The sequence below is a fragment of the Triturus cristatus genome, chromosome 3_2, assembly GCF_964204655.1.
Source record: "Triturus cristatus chromosome 3_2, aTriCri1.1, whole genome shotgun sequence".
Taxonomy (NCBI): Eukaryota; Metazoa; Chordata; class Amphibia; order Caudata; family Salamandridae; genus Triturus; species Triturus cristatus.
This window is the reverse complement of record NC_140584.1, coordinates 1,127,788,234-1,127,806,368: the sequence shown is the minus strand read 5'-3', so window position 1 is coordinate 1,127,806,368 and position 18,135 is coordinate 1,127,788,234. Positions and strand designations below refer to the sequence as shown.

Genomic DNA, 18,135 nt, shown 5'->3' with positions numbered 1-18,135 from the left:
ACAAAGGACGAATGAGGTCCCCCTACAGGCAGGTGCAGTGCACACACACATACACACACACCACAGCCCCGCTGTGGGCTCACAAGCACATTGCACCCCAGGAGGAACATGTGCATACATGCATGGCACCTACATGGTACTGGTTGTAGCAGAATCGGGTATGTGATAATGCCTAAGGCTCCCAAGGGTCACTGCTGCCTAAAGCGTACCCCTGCTATTTACCATAGAGGCCCTCCCCTTCATTTCTTATGGGTTGGATTATTTTTCTTGGGTGACTGATGACATAGTACTATTTTCAGCACCATTACAATTAGTCTTTCTTAGACTAAGATACAGGGAGGATTCCCCCCTGTCTTTTTAAAGCATCTTTGTCTAAACTAATAATTTTTTCACATTACACCTGGTCATGATGGAACGCTGAGGATCCCTTCTGGGCCAATAGGGCGTGAAACATGAACCAAACTATACTTCCTCATCAGTGGAAAATAACAGTTTGTTTTTTGTTTTTACTCTACTCGATGGTCACAGGAATAAAAGCCTTTTTGGGCACTATCGAGTATTTTTAACTCACTATTTCACTATCTCCGCACACCTGCACTCGCCACTATGGTGTTTTTACAAAAAGATCTCCGGTAAAGAGCCATCTTGCGGGGCTTGTGGGGTATTGTAGCGCCAAACCACAAGGAGCAAAAACGCCCAATGATGAAGCATGACACTATCACGGTGTGTGAGGACACCTCTTCCAAATAAGGATATTCCCGTACCCTATAATTCCATCCTGAGACAAACTAAATATGTATTCCCTCCCTTTTTTCGCTCCCCCGATCTTCACCCTATCCGCAGCCCAATGGACCGGAATTTCCTTTAAGAACAGTTTAGTGTACTACATATGTGTTCTAGAGAGCATGGGTACTGGACCTCTTTTTTATGCTCCGAGTCCCTAATTATTTGGTTTACTTTATGAAGTACACCACAGGTTGAAAATTGGAAATCTTCTTCTGTGGTTTTTATCTAATAATTGGTGACAGATTTCGGATGTTGATGGCATCCATGAAGACTTTGAGAGACAACCATTTCCTGGTATTTCTAATGGGCAGAATGTAGGCCTCTGCAGTTCCCTCTGACGTTTAACCTGCTTGAGTCAATCATGTTCAATTTGGCATTATTACATTTACTTGCTTTTTCCATAAGGAAGTTATTGCTCCTTGTGGAGAAACATCTTTCCCTCCACACCCATGAATTATAAAATTACTGCACCTTTCATGTACTCAGAAGCCACTTGCTCCTTCCTTTAACAAAAGTACTTTTTATGTTATTTTCTCGAGTGGAAACTACATGAAAAATGTTTGTGAATAGGTACGCACCGATGTGATTGCTGGGTTCACTGCATTTTGCAGAACCCCCCAGAGTGTCCCTTTCCCACTCTATAATCTTGAAATTAGCCCTTTAGAAAATTATACACAACAGCTACATTTCCATGATCATAAGTACAAATTATATTCATAAGCTTACACAAATACATTGGCCCTTATATAAATGTTTTCAATACATTTGAGGTAATGCAATGAATCAGTAACTGTATTACTGCATCTGATAATCAGAGCATGAACCGTTGTCCTGGTTTTATTGGTCTGGACTTAGCACCTGCCTTTTGCTGGGTAAGAGAAACATTTTATTTAAACTGCATAGAAACTGCAAAAATGCTGTATGGATACCTATAAAGAACAGGTGTCTCTAACCATGCTATGGCCCAGTAGCTTGACATCTCCCATTTTTAGGCCTCGGCTAGCGTTGCAGCGCATGCGCTGCTCACTTTGCGAGGCATGCAGTGTACACTATAGCGGGGAAGCTTCGTGGAAGCTCCGCCCACTCTCCGCCCATATTTCTTATTGACTTTTTTCCTCAATGCACCCTTCCGATATCATTTATGTTTGTTAGTTCCGCCTCATGACGACCATGTCGTCATTTGTATCCTGCCCCTTCAGGCACTATTTTGTTCCCCTACCTCCCCCCCTCCGCAGTCTGTCCTTCTCAGCCCCTCCCACTCGCACTCCAGTTCCTGCACTTTCTTCGCATGACGCGCTTGATGAGCTCCAGCAGACCCCTCTTCTTGTCCTGCAGCTCGTCTTCTCTGCTAGGGATGACCTGCGCCGGGGTAAACAGCAGTAGCAGGAGGATGGCCAGCAGAGAGGGCCATTTCATTTCCTTACCCCTAACATTCCTCTCCCTTTTTTCCTGGGAAAGAGGAGAGATAGCGGCAGTTATTGGCAAGCTAGCTAATGGTCATGCCAGCCCCCAGCCCTCTCCTCATTCTTGGGGGCCGCCGACCCCTGTACTAAAAGAGAACTGGATCCGAGAGTAAACAGTGAGTCAGGTGTGCTGCCGGGAGCACAGTGTCGGCGCTTCTGCTGATGCGCGCCGAAATGAGTTTTCAGACTCATTGTAAGTCTCCTAAATCAAAACTCCCTCTCGCCTCTCCTCTGAGTCCATCAAATGGGAGCCTCTATTTTATTAAAGGCTGCAGTGGTCTGCCAGGGACTGGCCGCGCCTGATTGACTGGGCATACTCTCCACCCACAGGACTGCCGCAGCCTCCCATCTCGGTGAAACCAGAGCCCCCGGGGCAGAGAGGCTCGGATTAGAAAAGGAATTACGGGCGGCAGAGATAATAAGCAGCGCTTTGTCTGGGGTGTGTTCACAGCATCCCTCCTTTCTGTTCGCCAAGAAGCTAAGTTGACGGCTGTTCCTTGAGCACAGCTAGAAAGAGGCCAATCAAAGAAGCTCATCCCGCTCTGACACCCTAAACTCCGCTGCAAGTTAACACCTGGAGCTCCCTGAGCCACAAATCACGGGTTCTCTCGCCTCTGGTAGATGCCGATACAATATCTACAGTAATGGGGCTTGATTTCACAATAACAAAAAAAAACAGAATGCAACTGTTTCACTTACAGTACTGTGAATACATGTAAACTCAACGGCTTGTACAGTTACCTTTCTGGTAGCTATTGTAAGTACCCCTGAGTCAGGTTTCACGATGTAAGCATTCCAACATATTTTTGAGAGTATTGGTGCTGAGCCCAATCTTTCATATCTTCTTTAGTTCTTTCTTCGTTCCATTATTGTTATCTTCCTCTGTTTCCGTTCTCCTATCCTCCCTTTTCCGTGCTCTTTCTTTCTTCTTTCCTTTCTCTTTTCTTTCGTTCTTTCGCCCCTCAGTTTTTAACTCCCCAGAACTTCCTCACTTAACTTTCCACTCCCAGCCTCCAAAGCTTGCTTTTCCTTCCTTCCTTCCTTCCTTCCTTCCTTCCTTCCTTCCTTCCTTCCTTCCTTCCTTCCTTCCTTCCTTCCTTCCTTCCTTCCTTCCTTCCTTCCCTCCCATAACACACTTCTGTCCTTTTTCCTACCTTTCATCTCCACTTTACCCTTTTCTCTCCCTCCCCTCACCCATTTTTAGCCCCTTCATTTCCCTCCATTATTTTTTCATTTCTTCCCTTTTTCTCTAGCTCTTCATCCCATCATCTCCTGTTCCTTTAGTGGGCACCTCCACCCTACTTATCAACTTCCCCCATTACCCATACTCCTTACCATCCGCTCTATTTATTTCTTTCTTTTCACCTTAACCAGACAATCCGCCTCCAGATTGCAGGCACACTGCACAATCAGCATATTCATAGGAGTAAGTACTTTGACACAGTCCTCTAAAAGGAGCATATCCTAGGCTGAGAATATGTAGAATAAAGAGGCATGGATTACGCAGCACCGAGCTATTAAGCTGATGATCCGGACATGTGTCCAGGCCGTAAAAAAGCAACAGAGCTCCTCTGCTGCAAGCGAAGCATGAATTGGGAACAGTAGCGGCACGGGCATGGTGCGGGGCTGGGGGCGCCGGTGGGCACGGGCAAGCGCGAGGGGCTGCCGAGGAAGAAGGGTACCCCAGACCTCCGCTATAGCGAGAGAGGTGTGCTGCGCTGGGATCGGAGGGTGTGTGTGTGCGAGTGTGTTTGTCTGAGTCAGAATGTGTCTGTGTGTGTTGTGTATGTGTGTGTGCCTCTGAGTCAGTGTGTGTGCGGGTGTTTGTGTGTGTGTGTCTGAGTCAATATGTCTGTGTGTGTGGTTTTGTATGTGTGTGCCTGTGTATGCCTCTGAGTCTGTGTGTCTGTGTGTGTACCAATGCGCATGTGTGTCTGTGTCCATATATGCATGTGGCTGGGTCTGTGTGTGTGCCTGTTTGTATCTCTGTGTCAGCATGTTTGTGTGTGTACTTATAGGACTGCATACCTGCATATTCTAACTGCATACATACATACCACAGGCCTCCATGTTTAACAACAGTAGATGTTTCAGCACCCACCCTAATGTGCTGCATAGCTAAATACATATAAGGTCCCAAAGACGAGGCCGATTGCATTGCAAATGCTTGTTCTTTTCAAGTTAAGGGAAGGCTGTGTTTATTCGACATTATTATCTTCAGGCTGCAGATAGCAGGACCTGATAATGAGCAGTGCTCAGTCAAATTTATGACCCAGGGCACAGAGGTGAAGACTGAAGCACTGAGGTATTTAACTCTTAAGTAAGTACTTGTCAACTGAGTATGGGATTGTGAGAACAAAATGATGTTTCTGGATGCTTTTAAATGATAGAAAATGAAAATGAAAAGTTACCTTAATGATTAAGTCCACTCTTCATTTGAATTTTCTCCCATTTCAAAGTGCTGCATTTACAAACATCAGGCCTCTTGCTCCCAGTAATCAGTAGACACTTAGCCATATTTATAACAGAAAAATACAGTCCTCTTTTTTTAAATGGTAGAAATTCAAAGCAAAGAAAAATATTTCCATGAAACATTGTCTTAATTTTTTTTCCACTTTCAATTAAGCCAATTACATCTTAATGTTTTATGAATCATATTTTGTTTGCTCTAAATTCTCCCCATTTAAACAAAATGGCTGTATTTTTTTGTTATAAATCTGGCACCTTGTGTGGGAGCAAGATGACTGGTGTTTGTAAATGTGTCACTTGGAAATGGGATTCAATTTAAATAATGGGTTGCCTGTACACACAGCTGGCATCTTGCTACCAGTGATTAGACATGGTGCCATATATTTAACTGAAAAACACAGCATTTATTTTAAGAAAGGAAAATTTAAAATGCATAAAAAATGTTCCCTATCATGAACATTTTTGCAAAACGCTTTCTAGACTTTAAATTTAAATTCTCCCATTTAAAACAATGGTTCTACCTTTGTATGATTCATGTAATGGTGCCATATATGACAAATGGTGTTCCAGTGCCACAAGTACATACAACATAGGCTGTCAGTCACCCATACTCAATTATAACAAGGTGGTAAAGAGGAATAGGAGGGGCGGCTGTCCTCTTTAAGTGACCAGCTTGAAAAACCGGACTGGTGGCTGGACCTTGGAGGAGCCAGTGGTCTGGACACATGCCCTGACACTGGTTTGCTTCCCCCTACCGTGACTACGGAGGAGGGAGCTTCCTACGCTGTGTTGATGAGGAAGACAGCCGAGGTCCTCGGCCTCAACCTCCCTTTGGTGGCAGTCAGGACTAATCTCCTGACAGAGGTGCTTGAGCCTGGGGCTTACACTTCTGAATCCATTTTCCCATTAAATGAAACCCTCACTGATGTCCTTCCGGGAACCTGGTCCAAGCCCAGCACAGGAGTCCCTGTGGACAGGGCAATTGCCTGCTGCCACTGCCCCGGGCGACCCAGCGTTCCTGTTGCAACATCCCTCCCCTGATAGCTTGATTGTCCAAACCTCATATTCGAAAGGTGCATTACCTTCTGCTCCCCCAGATGGGGAATCCAAGAAGCTGGACCATCTTAGGAAGAGGATGTTTTCTACCTCTAGCATTGAGGTTGGTGAATTCCACTTGCCTCTTGGACCAATACTCCAATACTATCTGGGATATGGTTGTACAGGTGCTGCCTCAGTGCCCGGGGAAGCACGGGCCGTTCTCTACCAGGCAGTTGTGGACAGGGGAGACGAAACCAAGTTCACCATCCGTTGTGGACTGGATACCACCGACTCACTGGGCAGAACGACTGTCACGACTGTAGCTCTCCGACGCTACACCTGGTTGAGGACTTCTGGCTTCTCGAGGGATGTCCAATCGTCTTTGATGGACATGCCCTTCAATGGCATCTGCCTTTTTGGCGACAAGGCAGACTCAGCGCTTGAGCGCTTCAAGGAGTCTCGAGCTATAGCCAGATACTTTCTGGTGCCCAAGAAGGACAAGGGCTTGTATTCTTTTCTAGACCTCCAGACCCTCAACTACTTCGTCCGGAAGTAGAAGTTCAAAATGCTCACTTTGGCTTGGGTCCTTTCTGCCCTTGACCTAGGAGACTGGATGGTAGTGTTGGACTTGCAGGACTCTTATTTCCATATCCCTGTCCTGCTTAACCACAGGCATTACTAATGGTTCACGGTGGGCCACGAGCACTTTCAGTTTACCGTGCTCCCTCTTGGCCTTACAAGTGCCCCTCAGGTGTTCACAAAGGTAATGGTGGTGTTCGCAGCTCATCTGCGCGGATCAGGGGTACCAGTCTTCCCCTATCTCGAAGACTGGCTGTTGAAGGACGGGCTTTCCCCTAGGCGGTCGTCTCCCACCTCCAGACTACAGCGGACCTCCTACACTTGGGGTTCACTATATGTAAATGTAAATGTCAAGGTACTTATAGAGCGCACTGTCACCAGACGGCCACCTTGCGGTGTCGCCTTTGCGGTTTCCTGGTGCTGATACTCATACCGCTGTGGAACCCCTCCTGGCTTTCCCTGTGAAGTGTCCACTCCTGGGCACCCCCAGGGTGAAGCCAGGCATCCTTAGCGCTGTTGGGGCCGGTGTGGAGGCTAAGCAAGCTATTGCCCAGAGTTGCAGCGTGGGGCCCGTGATTAGAATAGGCACCGAGGCGAGAATAGACAGGTCCGAGGAAATTGAGCCCGAGCCCTGCCGAGGCGGGAATCGAACCCTGGTCCCTGGCCAGAACTCTGCTTCAGGGTCTGCCGCTCTAACCATTGAGCCACACTCCTCCTCTTCTATGCCTTTCTGCCTATATCACTTCTGCCCAGAGTGCTCAAGAAGATCAAGCACAACTAGACTCAAGTCATTTATGTGGCTCCGGATTGGGCACAAAGACTCTGGTATTTTGACCTTCTGAGCATGGCCATCAATCCTCAGATCAGACTGCTCCTTCGGGAGGATCTTCTGTCGCAGCAGCAGGGGGCTGTTCTTCAGCCCAACCTGTCCAGTCTCCACCTCTTTGCATGGAGATTGAGAGGCAGCAGTTGGCAGCTTTTGACCTTCCACCTGAAGTCTATGATGTCATCTTGGCTGCCAGTCATACCTCCACTAAAATGGTACACTCCTGTAGATGGAGCAAATTTGTGGCATGGTGCACAGCAAAGGCTGTTGAGCCCCTTTCTGCCCCTCTGTCAGAGGTTCTCTTGTCCATACTTTCCATGGCTCAGCAGCGCTCTAGTTCAGGTACCCTGAAAGGTTATCTAGCAGCTATCTCTGCCTTTCTATGACTGCCAGACCGGCCTTCTTTATTCAAATATACCTTTGTTAGTAGGTTCTTTAATGGCCACACTCATTTGTTTCTTCCGTCTCCCTTCATAATGCCCCAATGGAATTTAACTTTATGTGTGCTCCCTTCGTACCTCTTTATAATTGTCCTCTCAGGCTCCTGACTCTCAAAACTGCTTTACTTATCGCCATCACCTCTACCCGTCAAGCTTCAGGCTGTATCTTCCAAGCCTCATTATCTGTCTGTCCATCCGGATAAAGTGGTGCTTCAAACAAAAGCTTTGTTTCTTCCTAAAGTGGTCATGCCCTTTTATGTGGGACAATCCATTATTCTGCCCACCTTTTACCCGCCTTTGCATCCCTCTAAGGAGGAGGAGGGACTCCACCGTCTGTTTCCAAAACATGCGTTGTCTTTTTATCTTTATCGTACCAAAGACTTCTGGGTGGATGTTCAACTCTTCATTGGTTATGTGGGTGCCAAGAAAGGTTGGGCTGTGCAAAAATGGACTATCTGTTGATGGGTTGTCCTCTGCATTAAAATATGCTATGCATTGGCAAAAAAGGAACCTCCTGTGTGGTTGCGTGCTCACTCCACTAGAGCTACAGTGGCAACCACTGCAGTAGCACGTACAGTGCCACTCCTTGATATCTGTCAGGAAAGCGACGTGGGTATCCTTGCACACGTTTACCAGGCACTACTGCCTAAACAGCCAAGTCTGGAGGGATGGGTTCTGTCCTCCAAGACCTCCAAGTGTGATCTTGGTTTGTAGACCCTCGTCCGGGGATGGTGATGCTGGGGTAGCTATTCTAAGGTAAGGAATCTATAACTAGCAGTCTCTATCAGATGAACAAGTTACTTACCTTAGGTAACGATGTATCTGGTAGAGACATATATTAGTTGTAGATTCCTTACTGCTTCACCCATCCTCTTCGCTCTGTTAACTGATTTCTTGGGATAGGGACTTCCCTACAGGGCCCTAGCTTGGACGCACCAGTGGTCAGTGGTTTCATGGCTCTGCGCTTCTGGCATTGAAAGTCATGTTAAGAACTGACTACAGCACGCATGGGCAGCGTCTATATAGGTCCCACAATGTCATCCCTGTGCCCACGACACCAACGATGGACGCAAAGCAGACTGACGGCGCCTATCGATGCGCAAGGGTACTGCTGATAAAAAATCTCAAGATTGATGCCTGGGGGAAATTCTAAGGTAAGGAATCTATTACTAATATATGTCTCTACCAGATACATCGTTACAGAAGGTAAGTAACTTGTTCTTTAAAGACTCCTGCTATAGTGAAGTGACAGGGGAGAATGCTGAATGTTTGCTTTGGAGGGTGGATCCTCCCCGGTGAGGCACATCCATTGCACTTGAATCGTACCAACATCTGTGAATGTGTTGGGTGTTGGATGCTCTTCTGTGCTGTTTCTGGGAGTTGGTTATTGCTCATACTTTCCCATGACAGCCCACATGTGCCTTGGCCATCTCTCCTCAAGACACTGCTCCTGGTTTTTAAGCTGTAAAATCTACATCAGTGGTAAATTGCCAACTTAATTATCAGGTGGTCACTGTCTACTGCATAATTAGATCAATATAATCAAAGAGCCCTGAGAGTTGGTAGGATGGCATAAATCCCACTGGAGTAAGTAGTCCCATAAAAGAATGGACCTAAAATTAATCTTTGAGCAAATAGTAAGACAAAGAGAGGCCTTTAAAGACTGATTTTGAGCTCCTGCATTCTATACTAAATGAAGCCAATGAAAACAAAGGTTTTAGTTCCTGTAATTTATAGCAAATTGCCAATGTATTCAGTAATGAAACATACAGACAAGTGGGTGAGGCGCTTTGGAGCCCAGGTAGTAATCCCAGTATGGATGCAGCGCTGGCACTGTTGTGAGCTGTGGTGAGGAGCCTGCCAAATATTGTGTCATGCCAAATATTGTGTCATTGTGGGATCTGGGACATTACACAACAAAAGCGTAGAAGATTAAGTAGTTGACACTGATGAGTGCACATAGAGCTGGAGTGAGGGTGTGGACACGGACATAGGCATGCGTTAGTAAAGGGATGATGTAGCTACACACGATTGTGGAAGACACTGTTAGTGACACCAAGTCTTAGAGTGGTGATGTGATTGTACATGAGTGCAGAAGACACTAATAGAGGAATACAGCAGTAGAGTGATGTGCAGCAGCACAGTGATGGTGTAATTGCATGCAGGTGTGGAAGACACTGTAAGCGGCACCCAGTGCTAGACTGATGGGGTGGCTGCATGCAAGTGTGGAAGACACTGTCAGGGGCAAACAAACTGGAATGATGTTGTGGTTGTACGGGAGTGCAGAAGACACTAATAGAGGAATACAGAGTAGAGCAATGTGCCACAGCAGAGCGTTGGTGAAGTTGAAAGCAAGTGTGGAAGACAGCGACAGTCACACAGTACTAGAGTGGTGGTGTGGTTGTGTGCTAGTGTGGGAGACTCCGACAGTCACACCGTCCTAGAGTGGTGGTGTGGTTGTGTGCAAGTGTGGGAGACTCCTACAGTCACACAGTCCTAGAGTGGTGGTGTGGTTGTGTGCAAGTGTGGAAGACACCAACAGTTACACAGTACTAGAGTGGTGGTGTGGTGGTGTGTAAGTGTGGAAGACACCGACAGTCACAAAGTATTAGAGTGGTGGCATGGTTGCATGCACTTGTGGAAGGAACCATCAGTCACACAGTCCTAGAGTGGTGGTGTGGTTGTGTGCAAGTGTGGGGGACTCCGACAGTCACACAGTCCTAGAGTGGTGGTGAGGTTGTGTGCAAGTGTGGGAGATTCCAACAGTCACACAGTCCTAGAGTGGTGGCGGGATGCATGCACTTGTGGAAGGCACCGGCAGTCACCCAGTCCTGGAGTGGTGGTGTGGTTGTGTGCAAGTGTTGATGACACTGATAGTCACACAGTATAGAGTGATGGTGTGGTTGCACGTGATTATGGAAGATACTGATATTGTCACACAGCACTAAAGTGATGCTGTGGCTGCATGCAAGTGCAAAAAGTGCTAGAGGCGAAGAGCTCTAGAATCAATACACAAGTTATCCCCTCACAGAAAACTGTACTATACTATGGACTCGTCGCAGTGTAGCAGATTTTAAAGGATGAAATTGTGTTTTTTGCAAGAATATAGACGCGTTTAACTAAAATAGACTGGGAATGCAACCTGTTTTGGGGACAATAATAAGATGATTTAGCCAGGAATGCCTTGAATGATCGGGTCTTCACTTTCCATGTGAACTGACAAGCCTCCCTTTCACTTCAGCTTCAGAGAAAAAGGCACATTGGGAACGACATTGTGGCCATTATATTCCAAGATGAGAACACTCCATTCGTGCCAGACATGATCGCCTCAAACTTCCTGCACGCGTACATTGTCGTGCAGGTGGAAGACCCCGAAGCAGACACCACCTCCTACAAGGTAAGGCTTCTCTCAGTCTCTCATTTGCATATCAGTCTACACGAGCCATAGTTATGGCCACCGAGAGGCCCCAGAGGCCAGCGATTAATTATATGTGTATGTATTTGTATCATGTATTTTCGAGAGACTGATTTGTGTCTGGGTGCAGGCCTGTGTCATGTGGGATACTTAAGTGTCCTCTGGCCGAAGTGGCAGTTAGGCGAGGAACTCAGCTTAAGGGGCCTTTTTAGGTCTCGCCTACGCAGCGCACATGCGCTGCATAAGAAAATGACCTATAGAAATCGCTTCTGCTTTTCAGCCAAAAACGTGCACGCATTGCATTGCTTTCAATGGCAATGTGTGCACGTCTGGCGATTCCCTTGTGGGAGCGAGCTTTGGCAACATATGTTTGCTTGCTCCCGCAAGGGAATCGCTGTGTGTTCTTTTTCACTCCCCCCACCCCTCCCACTTGTTAGCCCAGAGAAGCGGGAGGCTGCAGCTGCATTCGCGCCCGTGCTTGTTTTTAATTGTTTAATGAAACTTTAAATGGAGGAGTTGTTGCATCAGACTAACGTACAGAAGTGTATTAACATTCCACCCAAAACGGAAAAATAAGGGTCTAAACCAGTATTGTTACTGGGTGGAGATTACGTAGCTACACTAGTAAACAAACAGTGTAACCAAACATCCTTTCACCTGACACTCACCTGTAATCCCACTACCGAAGGACCAGCAAAAGTGGCGCCAACATAGACCCGTAAGTTTTTTAGCTGAGTCAAGCCAGCTCCCACTCTGCCACTTTGCAAAGTACACTACAGACCAAAAGCTGGCACCATGAAAGAACTACGTGCGCCCAGAATGGACAATTTAGAGCCGTTCATCACCTATGCGAAAGCAAGTGCCCAAAGAGAAAAGGGACAACTGATGTTAAATGTGGGTTTAAAGAGCGGTAAACCGAGGGCAGCAGAGGAATAGAAAAGTTATGATCTGTCCGCTATCTGTCTTTTTACTATACTGCCTCAGAAGCAGTAAATTATGGTCACCCGCGCTGTATTCACAACCAGTGCAAACTTATCTTATTCGCTGTCGGAAAGCGTGATACTTTAGGATTGGTTATGGAAACCTTTATCATGTAATTGGCTAAGGAACCTAATGTCAGGCTATCATTGGCACTGCGACTCCTCTAAATCATTGGTTCCGGTAGGATATAGACAAGCTTGCCGTTTGCTCATTGGGCGATTGAGCGCGTACGTGCCCCGGCACAATAATATTTAGCTGCAGCATGTCTTCACCTTTACGTACAACAGTGTTGGTGAGTTTCGACTGACGTCAATCGAGAGGGCATTCTTTACGGGTTAAATACTTGTTTACCTATTCGAACTGTGCTTTCAAAGGCTGGAAAACCATTTATCTGACTTTTTTTTGTTTGTAGATTTATATAGCGCGAACTCGACCCCAACGTATGAGAGCGCTTTACATGAGCACCAGTTGCATTACAATTGACTTCTGTGAAATGAAGGGAACCTGTCTATTAGATATGTACTTTACCTAGGTTGGTTCACTTTAACTGCAACCCCCGAGCTGATTTCCTAGGCGCACTGGATTGCTTCCAAACACCTGATGTGTAATAATAGTGTTTCTTAACTGACTTCAGCTGCGTTTAGCAATGCTAAATCAGCATGTATTCGGAACCTTCACGCATGCATGTCAACAGAGTCGATTAAAGCGGGAGATTCCCGATTTATAAAGCCAAAATGGTTTAGGTTGCCTCCAGCTTAAAAATGTTTCTGTTTCAACTTTCTTGTTTAACGTAACTGGTGCTCATGTAAAGCGCTCAACAAAAACAAACATGTTAGTCAACTGGGAAACTTATATCCTCCCCCATTTATTTTTCTCTTTCTTCCACTCCTATTTTATTTTAAAATGTTGGCATGTATGCAGTGCTTGAAATGGAAAAATAGAAGTGCAGTTACTCAGTACCAGAGTGCATGCTTGTTTCTGAGAAGTGCCAATTAAAAGTTTTACATTTCACATGAGACGTGCTGGTACTCTCCCTCCCAAAATAAACAAGCATTGGCATAGCCAATAGGTCTGGCCTTTGGGACCTTATAAGTGTTTAGTCATTCTGCCAAGAGCCAGTTGGTTCTATATCATAGAAGCCAGCAGAAAGATTCAACAGCTTTGTGAATACAAGCAAATACCCACAACCTATTGGTGGGAACAGTGAGCAGGAGCCGGTTGGCAGACTGTAGTTTTTTAACTTTTTTATTGAGGTCTACAAGAAAACAGTTTGGAGTCCATTTAGACGTTTGCAGAGTGCGGTAGTAATCTTAGTCCATACAAAGGGGTCTTTCAGTGGGTCGGTTTGGATTTAACGAGGGTGCTGACTGACTTAACTGGGCGATATCTGCACAGACTGGAGGGGGAGAATGTTTGAGATGAAAAAGAATGTCCATATTCTATATAAAGTTCCGGGAGCTCTGGCCATGGGTTGTGATAAAGACACAAGACGCACATTTTGAGGGGTTCTGCATCAGTCCCGCCACTTCGCATCTGCTCCTCTACCAAATCACAGGCCATGGTAGATGGGGACCACTTAGACTCACTGATCGGTAGACAGATCAGGGTGCTATTAAAACAGGGGTGGAAGAGCCCTTAGACATCCCTTTGAAGTAAACATGTACATTTGAAACGGGCAATTAGTAATACGCATCATTATTTCTTTCTGTGAGCATAATGTCGCATAAACCCCAATTAGTGTCCAATGCACATGATGCATGATTTTTCTCTGTTTAAGCTTACGCTGACTGCATAATGCTCTCTCTTGGGACACATAGGGGCAGATTTACAAGAAAGTGCTGCAGCGCGGCAACACAAGCCCTTTGGCTGCGCCACGCTGTGGCACTTTCAGAGCACAGGAAAGCTGCATTTGTACAATGATATGTCGCATTCCTGTGCTCTCCCCTGCTCTGGTACACAAACAGCTGCCATGCGCCGGTGCAGGCACCCTTGCACCATGGTGAAAGAATGCCTACGTCATGGGGAGATTCTTTTTGTGCAGGAAGGGGCACCTTACTGCACAAAAACAATCACTACAGGCATTTTCCTCTTTCGGTGCATGCTGTAGAATGCAGCACGCATTGAAAGAGGAAAAAAACGAGGAGAAATGAAACCATTTCTCCTCGTTTCGCCTCCCTACGCCTCCCCTGGGGAGGGATAGCATTCTGACGCATTTACAGATTTACGATTCCTCGTAAATCTGGAAATGTGTCTGGTTCTATGGGTTTTGCGTGTGAACACCCACAGCAGCACCCATTGAACGCCCCTTCCACGCAAAGTGTTGCGTGTAATGGGGTCCTATTAACAAGGACAGGGAAAGATACGCAGGGTGGCTTTTCCTGTACTTGTAAATATGGGGCCGTGAAATGCGCCGTCAGTGCATCACGAAAAGTGATGGACTGGTGGCGCAAGGGGCTTGTAAATCTGCCCCTTAGTTCTGGCTTATAGGACCCGTGCTCACTACGCCACTGGAGTCAAGCTATCCTGGCTGATGACGGCTGATAGCCAGAAACCGGTCCTAGGATGCTTGATTCCGGTCCAGGGAAGACATGGCTTGGCAGTTCGGGCTGGACTCTTCCCATGAGGCACAGGGTCAAGACTGATTTGCACATGGCCATGTCTAAACTGGGGTGGTGTAGTGGGCAAAAGAACGATGGATTTAACCCAGATCTCTTGACTGGGGGAGAATGTCTGCATTGTCAGCATTCCGTCCATCATTTGTTTGTTGTAACGCTTTTCGCCCTAAGTGGGATGGGTATTCCCAGACGTGGGACCCGTGCTCACTACGCCACTGGAGTCAAGCTATCCTGGCTGATGACGGCTGATAGCCAGAAACCGGTCCTAGGATGCTTGATTCCGGTCCAGGGAAGACATGGCTTGGCAGTTCGGGCTGGACTGTTCCCATGAGGCACAGGGTCAAGACTGATTTGCATATGGCGATGTCTGAACTGAGGTGGTGTAGTGGGCAAAAGAACGATGGATTTAACCCAGATCTCTTGACTGGGGGAGAATGTATGCATTGTCAGCATTCCGTCCATCATTTGTTTGTTGTAACGCTTTTCGCCCTAAGTGGGATGGGTATTCCCAGACGTGGGACCCGTGCTCACTACGCCACTGGAGTCAAGCTATCCTGGCTGATGACGGCTGATAGCCAGAAACCGGTCCTAGGATGCTTGATTCCGGTCCAGGGAAGACATGGCTTGGCAGTTCGGGCTGCACTGTTCCCATGAGGCACAGGGTCAAGACTGATTTGCATATGGCCATGTCTAAACTGGGGTGGTGTAGTGGGCAAAAGAACGATGGATTTAACCCAGATCTCTTGACTGGGGGAGAATGTATGCATTGTCAGCATTCCGTCCATCATTTGTTTGTTGTAATGCTTTGAGCAGAACAGGTGTTGAAGGAACTGAGAGTGGTGTGTGTCCCGGAGTCCTTGTAGTGCGCAATAAGGTTCGCCCCATAACTCTGGAAACTGGAAGGACAAAACACTTGAGTTTCTCATACATGAGGGGATGCCCTGTGTGTGATCTTCCTACAGACAACTACCAAGACGTATTACACGTAACCCTCACAGTAATTATTAGTGTTATATAAAAAATCATATTCACTATTTCATGCACCCCTATATACAAGCGTGTTGGACGCCTCCAGGGGCCGGGGTGGGATACGTAGGACTCCAGGTTGACTCTCTGCTCTCTACTCTTTGGCAATAATGCACTGAAGAAAGCTGAAACACTGAGTATAAGTGTAGACATCAGTAGACCACACTAGACGCTTCCATCCTTGGGTCCTGCCAACGTATTGAATGCTGTCCCTGAGTGTGCATGGTCTCAGGTTTCACTTGAGGTGCCCACTGAGTGAGAGCTTGTTATCCTTCGGAATCCATCTCATTATCTGTGGTATGTGTTCAACACATCGGTGCACTGAGGAGGCGCCACGCACGCGCATTGTTTCTGTGGTCCAGAATGTAATATGAAGGCCCGTCTTCAGCCGCCCCTCTGCCGGCTCTCACGCTTCAAACCTGTTTAGGGTGACCAGGTATAATAACAAAAGAAACAAAACAAAACGGGACATTTCACTAATAGAAGGACCACAATGTGTCATCTGCCGGGTGGCACAGAATGGCAGCACGCGCCGACCTGGCAAGGCAGACGAGGCACTGATGAAACAAAAGAGGGACATTTTTACACTCACTTTCGCACCTGTTCATTGCATCGCTTTCCGAGAACATCTGCGAACGAGTCGTGCTTTGGAACATATAAAAACGTGCCTCCCTCGGTTTTCAGTCGACCCGCTCTGAAAACCCGGACACGAGTAAAATTTGCTGAAGTTATCGGGGACAGCGGTGTAAAATCCGGGTCCCTGCCCCCCCCCCTCCCTTCTAAGTTTGTGCGGAGTAGCTGGCCAGGGCACACTCCATTCCACAGTGAAGTAAAGCAGGGGAGCTCCCGCCGTCTGGGCCAGCTTCCTACCCATAATGAGCAGTACAGATCTTTTCTTCTTTTTTCCCAGCAGCAGTCACGGGATTAGACCTCCTTGTTCATACAGCAGTACCCAAATCATCTGATAAGGCTGTAATTGTCCTATTACTAGAAGTAGTGCTTCCTTTGTGACCTCCCATTATGATTACAGCAGAAAGAACACGCTGGTTTGTCCGCTCTGAAGGGCACTGATGCCGCACTCACTGGCCAGTACTGCAGAGTGCAGTAGACACCCGTGTCCTCTCATGGGGTGGTGTTCTGGCCAGCACCGCACTCCGTAAACCCCGTGCCCCGCCGACACTAATGCACTTACATGTGTACATGCTGATCGGTAGACTCCGACGGGCACCACAGGTGCACCAAGGAGAGACTGAGTGCAGTTGAGTAGGGAACGCGACACCCCCTCCTGTTTCGTATCGCAGCCTTGTAGTGCTGGGAGTGGAATTAGACACCACTGGGTCCTGCACCCGCCAACAGGTTAATTGAGGCATTCCAGTTTCCCTCGAGATTGAAATTCATTAACAAGTAGTAGATGTTCCCAGATGTGGCTGTTCGCATGCCAGCAGTGGAGTTTGGAAACTTGAACATAATCTAACTGTAGACGTTGCCAGTGGTTTGAAAGAGACACTTCTCTTCACCTGGCTGCTATGCCCATCTGCTCTCTATTCTTCAAAATAGGGCCCGTCTGTGCTCCCTTGAATTGTATCTGTGCAAGCTAGCCATGGAAGGATTCTTTATCCAACTCTTAGATGACGTTAGCTTCATCGATCAAATTAACTTGAGCTAACTGCACAGATGGATGGGCCAGTATCACTCTAGAGACGTCCAGCCTGGTCATTGTGAGAAACTGGGTCGTTGGTTAGGGTGGGTGTGAACCCTTCTCGAACAACAGTCACAATCCCCTTCAGGGTAAAACAGTTTAATTTAGTTCTTAATTTGTGTTGGTGTTTGCCGGCTCTTGGCACCGGTATTTATTTCTTAACACCGTCACATTTTATGCCATTCCACCACATGTTGGCACTGCTTATCTAGTTTTAAACACTGAATATAAGTAGCAAGTTTAATAATACAATATATATGAAATAGATGAAAAAGACCAGCGCACCTGAGCCATACTAATAGCATTATGTGACTTGGAGTATTTCAAATTGTCACATTTGTCGGTGTGTGAATAGTAGGGTGTGAATATTAGAATGTTCTAGTGCTGGTAAGGATAGTGGCTGGTGCAAGCTTGCAGTGTCCTTCTTAGATATATATTGCGCAGTGGTACTTTTTTTTTTTACAAACTAATCACTGGTATGACTGATAACCCTTATAGTGTGTGAAAATATGAATCCCAGGAGAATGCTGCATGTCTTACTAGAGGACATTGGATTACTGGTTGAGGGGAGTGAGTCCCCTACACAAGCAGCAACCACAATTCCTGTCAGGATGAAGTCACAAGTAACCACAAATTAACCTGTGTCTAACCATTTGGTAGCTTGGCCAACAAGTAGTCGGGCTTAACTTAGAGGTAATGTGTAAAGTATTTGATAGCAAAACAGCATATATCCAATCAGTAGAGCTAAAGATATGCAATTTGAAAGATTTTAGCGAATGTAGGGCCTAAAAGCACAAA

General features: G+C 46.7%; 1 protein-coding gene across 3 annotated transcripts in view; it reads left to right on the top strand.

Moving 5' to 3' along the window:
• Positions 1-18,135, top strand: part of RAP1GAP2 (RAP1 GTPase activating protein 2) — a 964,048-nt gene that overhangs the window by 743,281 nt on the left and 202,632 nt on the right. For all 3 annotated transcript variants that reach the window (XM_085649926.1, XM_085649925.1, XM_085649924.1), the window contains one exon: positions 10,843-10,998. In XM_085649926.1, coding sequence (XP_085506052.1) covers positions 10,843-10,998 — 156 coding nt within the window. The remainder of the gene's footprint in view (positions 1-10,842; positions 10,999-18,135) is intronic.